Below are 10,130 nucleotides of genomic sequence, written 5' to 3' on the forward strand. Positions count from 1 at the left end.
GGTGGAAACTTGTGTTTATAGTCAGTAACTCGTGTTACATGCCAGTAACTCGCATTACATGGTAACTCGCGTTACATTTTTCGTTGAAATTTTTTAATGTGATGACAGCGTTTATTCAAGTCAACATCCTGTGTATAGTATCAGGGTGTGATGAATTTAGAAAATTATGATTCCAAACAAATTACCTCCACTGCTTCCTTCAGAATGAAAAATATTTCTTGTTTTGGTAACTCGCGTTAATACATGGCTCAAGGGCTGAACTTTCATGTGGTGATTAAAATTTTTTGAAGGTGGCATAGAAATTTCCTCATGAGAGAATGGATTAGAACCAATTTGCTTCTTTAAAATAAACTAATTGAAGTGCTAGCAGAATTTTTCTATCAAAAAAATGTATACTAAGTTAAGCACGAATTTTAGCAATTTGGATGACTGAAAAATTGTCTTCAACATTTGTAGCTGTTTCTCAGGAAATATATGACCGATTGATATAATTCTTTGAGTTTCTTTAACTTCAATATATGGGTAATACATAATGAGTAATTCTCTATAATTCTCTCTAATTCTCAATATGATAAACTTGAAATTTTAGTGCCATGTCCACATTCCCATGGAATTGCCCATAGTAATTTGCACACAGCAATGCAGTACCCATATGCGTACAAAGCAGCAGTCACTGGATTGCAATTGATGGAACGTAAACACATGCACATGCTTTCACGTGTTGGCAAAGATCCTACAGACACCAACTGTACAAGATCTTTGGTGGTGTTGGTTCAACATACGGAAAAGCAGCAAATGAACGTACAGGCGCCTTGAATAAGCTACTTACTTCAGACCAAGCTCACAATGTATTAACCTATGGAAGATTACTCACTAGCAATGTGCATCTCATGTGCTTTTCTATGGGAGAAAATCTGTTCTTTCAACCCATAAACTGAAGTTAGCGATTACTCTTGAACATTGCAAACCAATTAGAAGATGGTATATTTGAACAGGATAATACGACAGTAGGTACGTGACTGTATTGGTGCTCACAATATACATTAGAAGAATGATCAGTACATCAATTTCCTCGTCAAATTGGCAATTGATTAAAAAAAAAACTTGCGGGACGGGAGAACGTAAATTCTTTATTTTAGGGGCAAAGGGCAATGATGGAAGTTTACACTATAACCTTCAAAAATGTAAGAATCCGGGAGATTTTGAGCATGTGTTGGGAAACCAGGGCCCCGTTTTATCAAGATGAAGTTAGCGTCGATTGTGAAATCGACAATAACTTTGATCAACTTAAAGTCTCCTATAACTTTAAATCAACTTTAAGTTTCCGTCTTACAAAGAAACGTAATAGTGATTATAGGTATAGCTGATCATCATGACTTAATTATTGATTTAGTCAAAACAAAAATACAGGACGAGGCTGGTTTGTGGTACTGTCTGCTTAAAAAAATACAATACATAAAGCAAAACAAACAACAAAATTACGAATGTATTGCTAGCCACATAACACAGCCACGGAAGTGTGGTCTGCTAGTGCGCCGCAGTATATAGCGCTACAGCCGCTGAATTACCAGTATGTTTGCAACAGAACCGCAAAATATGCAGTTGTTTTGCGTTGTTTTGCGTTGTATTGACGAAAGTAGGTCGATAGATCTAGCACATCTCGAGCTCAACGAAAATCTGCGTACGCGCGTACTGTAAAGATCCCGCACATACACACTGCACTACGTAGGATCTCAGTAAATCTAAGTTTATAACAGTATTCATTGACATGGAAACATACAGTAACTGACTGTCTAAGGTGAAGGTCGTGTATGCATTGTTTCAAGTCTTGCGTGTTTACGTGTAGGATTATGGAAACTTGTGAGAGTGTGGTGACTACAGTAGCTTGTTTTTACCTCCTCTACAGCGCAGAACGGCTTTGTAAAGAATCGATCGCGAGTCTTCATGTCGAAATTCTGTTAGACCTAGTAGACGCTCTAGTCTGCAGTGTTACGGTAAGTACAAACGACTCGCTGTAACATTACTTCGGCCTAATGTTAGGCCTATACACTGGTAAGGGCCTATGGTTAGCTCTTACTGTCGTAGGGCCTACTAGGTGCTATAGAATTAAACTCTATTTTCTGTAAAGGCCTACTAAACTCTTAATTAGTATCTATTGACGAACTAGCTCTGCGTAGGCCTATGCACGTCAGAAATCACTGGTTTCCTCGCATATGGGTTTTTTTGCAAGATACTGAATAAATCACTGGTTTCCTCGTATATGGGGTTTTTGGCAAGATACTGAATATGCATTGCACACAGACGCGGTTCTAGTTTAATACTCGGTTACTTGCCCTTGGTTGCTTGCTGGCGATGGCTTGATTGGCGGGCGGGTGGGCCGAGGCGCCGGGCACGCAGGCTGGGATTAAGACTGCTGTCTAGTGTGTTTGCGTGCAGCAGTCGCGTAAGTCATGTGTGACGATCGTGAATTTCATGCAAGGAAAAGACCATAATTACACGAAAGAAACGCAACTAAATGTTAGAGAAAGTGAGCAGTTAACAGACAAATATTTGTGACAAGACCCTAGATAGACTAGGAAAGTGTGACAGTCATCTTTCTTCTGTAAATTGCCTTACAATTGAGTCTACCTAGACTGTCTCTCCTTAAAGTTAATATTTTATCAACTATAAAGTTATCATGGATTTGGAGTGGTTGAGAAAACTTGTATGTTGATTTGGGAGGAAGTTAAAGTTGTTTCCAACTCTGGGTCTCTTGATTAAACGGACTTGAAGTTGATTTGGAAGTTAATCATAGATTAAGTGAACTTAGATTCGATTTGAGAGGTTAATCATAGATTATCTTGACTTAATGTTAAATTTATCTCACGATAAAACGGGGCCCAGATCATGAAGTGCAAAGCTCTAGAGGACATTGACCTGAGGTCATTCCATGACACCTTTCTTTGCTCAACCCCTTCCCATCAAGTCCATGCCCCCTGTACTCCCTGCTGTACAGCCTTGGAAAAGCGGTACTCCTCCTACTTCTCAAAGGCATTTGACCACGTCCCGAACCAGAGGCTGCTCTTGAAACTCCATCACTATGGTATACGGGGCTCCTTGCTGAAGTGGTTCGAGAATTTTCTCAACAAGTGGTCACAATGAGTTGTGGATGGTGAGGCCTCAGCGAAGACTGACGTCTGTTCAGGTGTGCCTCAAGGCACAGTTCTTGGGCCTCTGCTCTTCCTCACATTTATAAACGATATTGTAGACTCCATCCAATCACCCATATGCTTGTTTGCTGATGATTGCCTCATCGGCCAGTTACAACAACTGAGGACTGCATAGCATTACAGAAGGACCTTGATATGTTATACTCATGGGCAACAAAGTGGCAAATGAAATTCAACATCAGCGAGTGCCATCTCATGCGAAAATCTCATCGTCTAAACATCATTAGGCACATGTATCACCTTGGTGAAGATGTCTTAGAGTCTGTCAACATATACCCATAACTAGGCCTCACTCTCACATCCAAACTCTCCTGGAAAACACACATATTTCTAATGCCACCCTGAAAGCCAACCGAATGTTAGGACTCATCAAGTTCCAATGCACATTAAAATTACCTGATAATCGGGTTGCCTCTCCGCATAAATGGGTAAACAATTTTCTTTTAATCTAATTTCTACCCACATTTTATCACAGATATAGCACTTTAAGAAATCATGCATGTCAAATTTTCCACTGCTAATCGCATTCCCTGCTTAAAGAAGACCGATCATTTGGGGAGTGATTAAACATGAAAACACATGTACACGTAGCGACTTGCCACACGAAAGGGATGTATAATGTGCCGTGCAAACACGTGTGTTAAGCATACAGTGTAGGTGTTTGGTACAGTGTACAATGCATGGTAAATACACATTGTGTGTGTCAATTGTGAATGAGAGTGTTCTTCTGTTAATCGGGTACTCCACTTAATCGGGTAAGAAACGCTCTGCCCGAGCCTACCCGATTATGTGGAGAGTACTGCATAACGTTAGATTTTAATACTGAGATCCTACGTAGTGCAGTGTGCGGGATCTTTAATTACGGTCCGCACGTACGCAGATTTTCGTTGAGCTCGAGATGAGCTAGATCTATCGACCTACTTTAATGAATACAACGTAAAACAACTGCATATTTTGCGGTTCTGTTGCATTGTAGCGCTAATCATACTGCGGCGCACAGGCAGACTATGCTTCCGTGGCTTTGTTATGTGGCAAACAATACATTCCTGATTTTGTTGTTTGTTTTGCTTTATGTATTGTATTGTTTTTAAGCAGACAGTACCTGAAACCAGCCTCGTCCTGTGTTTCTTGTTTTGACTAAATCAATAATTAAGTCATGGTGATGAGCTATAACTATAATCGACTATCAAGTCTCTTCGTAAAAAGGAAACTTACAGTTGATTTAAAGTTATAGCGGACTTCAAGTTGGATAAAGTTAGCATTGATTTCACAATCAACGCTAACTTTATCTTGATAAAACGGGGCCCAGATCACTACCAAAATTTAATCATCTGTTACTTGTGTCATTCTCAACCTTTCCCGTTAGTTTCATCTAAATCCATTCACAACTTTTTTAGTTATTTTGCTCACAGACAAACCAACAAGCAAACACCGATGAAAACATAACCTCCTCCCTTGGCGGAGGTAATAAAGAAGTTATATAGGGGGCACAATGTGCCCCCCCCCCCCCCCGGGCTTTATGGGAATAAACTGGTATCACTAACCTGTGTATTCACCAAGGCGCTCATCATCCTCGAGGGTGGGGTGGTCAAATTCACTTCGACAGAAGAGAAGCTTTGCATCAGGGTGAGGCATAAGCAAAAGGCCCAAAGCCTTCAGGAGTGTATTGTTGTGCCATCGGTCCCCCTTCTTGTCGATGCGCTTCAGGTTGGCATGATGGCGACAGTAGTTGGGATAGCTGACAATCATTACCTTTTGCTCTCCTGGGGTCCTGTTGCAACCTTTGCATTAAAAAAAGACAAGAGACTTAGGGGGTCTAGTGCTAACCTGAGTGTCACAAGTTTAAATTTCACATTCTTGCAGACAATTATCTAAGAAGAACATACCAAACCAGAGAGAGGGCCATGGTGTACATTTTCAAGGCATAATTTGCCATTTGCAGATGAAATAGAAACCCAGCATTAGTGCTTCAAAATAGTTTTAAAATGTAAGTTAGGGATAGAAACAACCAATGTAAAATTTGAACTAGTATAATTGATGTTGAGTATTGTTAAATATATAAAATGTGAACAATAGTTATAATAAAAATTTTTCCAGACTAAACCGTCTACAGTTATGGTTTAAGGAGAAAAATGGTGATATCTCCTTATATTTTACACTTTATTGCAAAAATTTTGATATGGTAAGCTGTCTTGTGATACAACTGACCTACATACAACTGTGATTGTGATACAACTGACCTACACATATGCATCAAAAGTGATATCTTGAAAATTTTCAAATCACTTCTCCCAAAGGTAAATGGGACTTTTATAGAATTGAGATTCTATCACCCTTGGGATGCTCACTGCCAAGTTTAGTAAAAATCCATTCTGGAGTTTTCAAGAAGAAAATGAGACAATGAATGAGTGCAATGCCTCAATGGAGTCTTTGACTCAGGTGAGTAACAAAGAAATAATGCAGAGCTTCATATATTTTTTATACTATTTGGCACTGTTTCACTGTCAATAGTGAGGGCGCTGTCTTGCTGCTACCAGTCTCGCCCATTTTTGCTCTAGAATGTCTTAGTTTTTCAACTGTTCAGACATTGGATTATCAATTTTGGATCAGCTGTTTTGATTAGATTCAGTGATACCTGTGGATTATTTTCCATGTCACCATTCCTTATTTTTCAGAGAATTTCGGTATTGATTTTGTGTCACTTTCTTGGCAGTCAGTTTCATGCACTCCCCAGTGCAGGTCATGCAGGTCTTATGCACATGTGTGATGTGGAGCTACAGTCCTTTGCACTCATGCAAACTAACCACATGATAACAATGGAATCAACTTGTCAATGAACTGTGTCTTTTTGGTGAGGGGGGTTCCAGTGACTTTGGCATGTTTATGATGGTCAAAACATCTATTCAAAGTAAACTAGTGATGAGCTCCATTTATTGAGGCATGAACGCAATTCTTATGTTACTCCACACCTTGAAAGAATTAAACCTGCTTCATCTCAGGAGTCTTTGTATAGGATCTCACATACAGCAAGAGGTACCAGGGATTGCCGTGGTATTGACAACTAGGAATGCCAGCCCTACAAAGTATCCTTTCAGAAATAAATGGCTGATCACTTTGTAACAAAACATCAGAATTTGAAGCCTGGTGATGATGCTGTCTTTTTGGTTTGGTTTGGCTTATTTCTGTATTTCTTCTACAATAACAAACTAGAAATGTCGCTATGGCAACTGGTATGTCTCCGCCATAATGCATGGTTTTCCTAATAGGTCTATAGTCAATGACAGCATCACATAACTGACAAAATATCAAAATGACAGGTTTGTCACAAATGAGTTGAATGTTCACTTCCCTTGAACGAGGTTTAATTGGATGAATGGCTATTGTCTAAGAGCGCAAGTATTTAAGGATTTGAGGATTTTCACTCGACTTTTGACCCTGTTATATGTTTAAGGAAGTGAAATTTAGCACACACTAGGTTTCCAGAAAAAAAAAAAAGATAATTTGAGGGAAATAGTGAAATTTTTGAGGGGTTGCCCTTGACCTTTGACCCCCTGACCTTTGACCCATGACCCCTTAATTACCTAGATAATCACTGCCAGTCAGTACATGCATATGTAATAAGTTCCATGAAGATACCTTGAACCATTTTTGAGATATGGAAAAAAATAATCTTAAAATTTTCACTTGACCTTTGACCTTTAACCTCATGACCCAAAACTCTCTCTGGAGAATCTTTGGTTGGTAGTTCATGAATGTTTCAAGAAAATACCTTCAAGCATTGCATAGATGTGGGGGAAATAGTGAAATTTTGAGCATTTGACCTTGACCTTTTGACCTTTGTCCTTGAGCATGTGCACCCAAAAGTTGATAGGCACAACTTTGCCCACTTTTTCATATACAAGCCAAGTTTCATTACGATACCTCAAATGGTTTTTTAATTATACTGTCCACAAAATTGACTACGCACTGAAGGATGATGGACGGACAACCTGAAAACATGCCTCCGGCGACACTTCATGGCGGAGCCATAATGAAAACGAAGTGATACAGAGTATGCAAATACAGAGTATGCAAAAAAGGAGAGTATAACATACAAATCAATATAAGAAATGTCAAGTTCACAACAACATCAGTCTGTAATTTAACATATGAATCAAAGCAACATGTTAAGGCATACTGTATTCATATATGAACAAAGGAGAAATCAATACAGAGGACCGTCATCAAAAGCAGAGCTTTGCATGGATGAGGCCCTATCTTACTATAGAATATATTAAAACACCAATAAACCTACACATAAAACTCTTTAACTCTTAAAGTTACATACCGTACCAAATTCATTTTGCTAAAAAAAAAAGAAAGGAAAAGAAAAGAAAAACAGTGACTTAGTTCTTTAAAGAAAAAGAAAACTAGAACTATCACTCAATGTGATTAATACCCCCACCCTAACACAATATTAGTGACTATCATTAAAAAAATTGCTGTTACCAGGCAACACATATTTCAACAATGACGAAATATAAATTTAGCTTAATAGTGGTAAAATACCAGTACCAAACTTGAAGCCATAATACGCTCAAAAACTGAAAGAGTTAGCTGAATCTAAAATTTTATATGATTTTCACTCTTTCATAGCCTGTCATAGCTATAACATACACATGTGCCAAATGTCAAGGCAAATGCTCAAAAGCTAAGGGAGTGACACATTATAGCTGAATTCACAATTATTGACTATCATTCAAAAAATTGCTGTTACCAGGCAACACACCTAAGGCTACGGTCACAACCCCCAAAATCAGCCTGCTCGGCGACCGGTTGGCGAGTTTTTAGCTAAAACCGGTCGGACAACGACCGGTGACCAACCAGTAACCAACCAGGCGCCACTGATTTTTAGGGCATCGGTCGGTCGCCGCTGAAGTTTTAACGCGAAGTTAAAGTTTCAGCAGCGACCGACCAGTTTTCACTCGCTGCCCAAAATATGCTCGGTGTCCGAGCGGGAACCGCCCTGGCACTGACTTAATCGAGCAGTCGCTGCCGAGCGATTTAGGGAACGAAAATAATAGAGACAAAAATTACAACAGCACAGAAGAAAACCAAGAGAATAGATCGAGCGGTCGCCGTCGAGCGATTTAGGGACTAAAAATGTTAAGATAAAAATGACAGAAGCACTGAAGGAAACCAGGGACTAGATGGAGAAGATAATCGGGAAGAAGCAGGGGAGGGATAAGAGGCAAGGAAACCCCACTAACATCTCAGGATCTCAACATCTCAGCAACCAACATGAGGGACATGGAAGTCAGAGGCAACCACTTAGGGGCAAAAGAGATGAAAGCTAAAAGTTAGTGTTGATATAGTGACGTAGTAAAATATGGTTTGGTTACCTTATAATTCATTAAAGGCCTATTGATTGAAGAAGAAATGAATGACAACAGATGGGGGAAATTAAACTATGAAGTTAAACAGGAAGAGAAAAATACTGTAAAATATACAAGGAAACAAGATATTTTGGAAAAATCTAATCTATTCTAATCTTTGTTCCATCTTGGGTGTTATTCCCTTTTGTTTTATTTCCTAATTTCTAGTTATCTGTGGTATCACATAGCTGAGGTTTGTTAGTTGATAATTCAACTCTTGGGTCTTTTGCCTCGAGTTATATCTTGATTAATTATCAATTGATTAATTAATCAACACATCACAAATCACATAGGTACATTAATAAACACAATTAGCTCGTGAGAAATTTCCAACAGAGACCGGCGGGTGGCCGTCGGTACGCCTACGGGTCACCGGTAGATGACCCATCGATCATCCGTCGGTCGCTGAGTGATTTCGTAAAAATCGGCCGGTGGCCGGGCCGGTGGATGGTGGGAGATCGTCCAACTGCCGATGGCGCATCGCTCGGTGACTGCTCGGACTCTGCGCGTTGCAGATCCCCATATTTCGCCAAAATTTTGCTGAAAAATCGATCGGTGACCGACGGGAAATCGACAGGGCACTGCTCGGTCATCGCTAGGGTTTTACAGCCTGCTCAGCATCTCCAAAAACTGCTGAGCGGTGCCAACATTTCAGCAGCGACCGAGCGGGCAACAAATCGGTCGGTCGCCACTCTGAGTTGTGACCGTAGCCTTAGTCTCCCCTCACCTCCGGTGGGCTCGACAAAAATGGGTGTTATGTGAATCTATGTTGGATGCAAAGCTAGGACCAATATCTTTGAAATAATCATTAAAGGAGTTAGCAATTGTGGTAAGATCAGTAATTTCCTTATCATTAATGATGGCAGAGTTGGTAGTTTCTTATATTGTCTTTCCCATAAGGTCATTAACAGTTTTCCATAATGTAAAAAGATTATCCTTATCATGTTCTATATTCTTTGGATAATAAATTTTCAGGACAATCTTATCACTGATGTTCATTGGTTTCTATATTACCGATATTTAATAAATAAATAATTTTACTTTAATTTTCTTTATTGCTTGCTTAAATAATTCATTACGGGTTGATATCGACCGCATAATACCCTTAGTAATCCAGGGCTGTTTATTTTCTTAAAAGTTTTCCGGTCAACATAAGGAATATATTTATGGTAATAATATAGCAACCTATTGATAAATTTTTCATAAGCAATATCAGCATTATTTTCATCAAATACATCACTCCATTCTTCCTGCGCATAATCAAATATCAAGGAATCTATATTACTTTCTGTTTCCTGATAATACATTTGATATTTGTTCTTATCAGGATGTTGTCTTACTTTCAAAAACTTATTCTTAGTAATAAAAACAGGTAAATGATCAGATATATCACAATAAAATATACCATTTATAAATTCTGTATCTATAACATCAGAAAATATGTTATCAATGAGAGTTTTTGATGTACTAGATATTCTTGTTAGGCTGCTGATATGTGATTGAAATG

The 10,130-nt window shown here is 39.0% G+C and overlaps 1 protein-coding gene across 1 annotated transcript in view; it reads right to left on the reverse strand.

The window, feature by feature from the left end:
* The window catches only part of LOC139712161 (uncharacterized), a 161,349-nt gene extending 156,364 nt beyond the window's left edge, over nt 1-4,985 (reverse strand). The window contains exon 1 of the mRNA XM_071623999.1: nt 4,754-4,985. Within this exon, the coding sequence (XP_071480100.1) occupies nt 4,754-4,958 (205 nt within the window). The 5' untranslated portion in view covers nt 4,959-4,985. The remainder of the gene's footprint in view (nt 1-4,753) is intronic.
* Nucleotides 4,986-10,130: the final 5,145 nt, after the last annotated feature.

Source organism: Diadema antillarum, unplaced genomic scaffold, assembly GCF_040938485.1.
Source record: "Diadema antillarum isolate AM-2024a unplaced genomic scaffold, OU_Dant_1.0 seq00001766_RagTag, whole genome shotgun sequence".
NCBI classification, from domain to species: Eukaryota; Metazoa; Echinodermata; class Echinoidea; order Diadematoida; family Diadematidae; genus Diadema; species Diadema antillarum.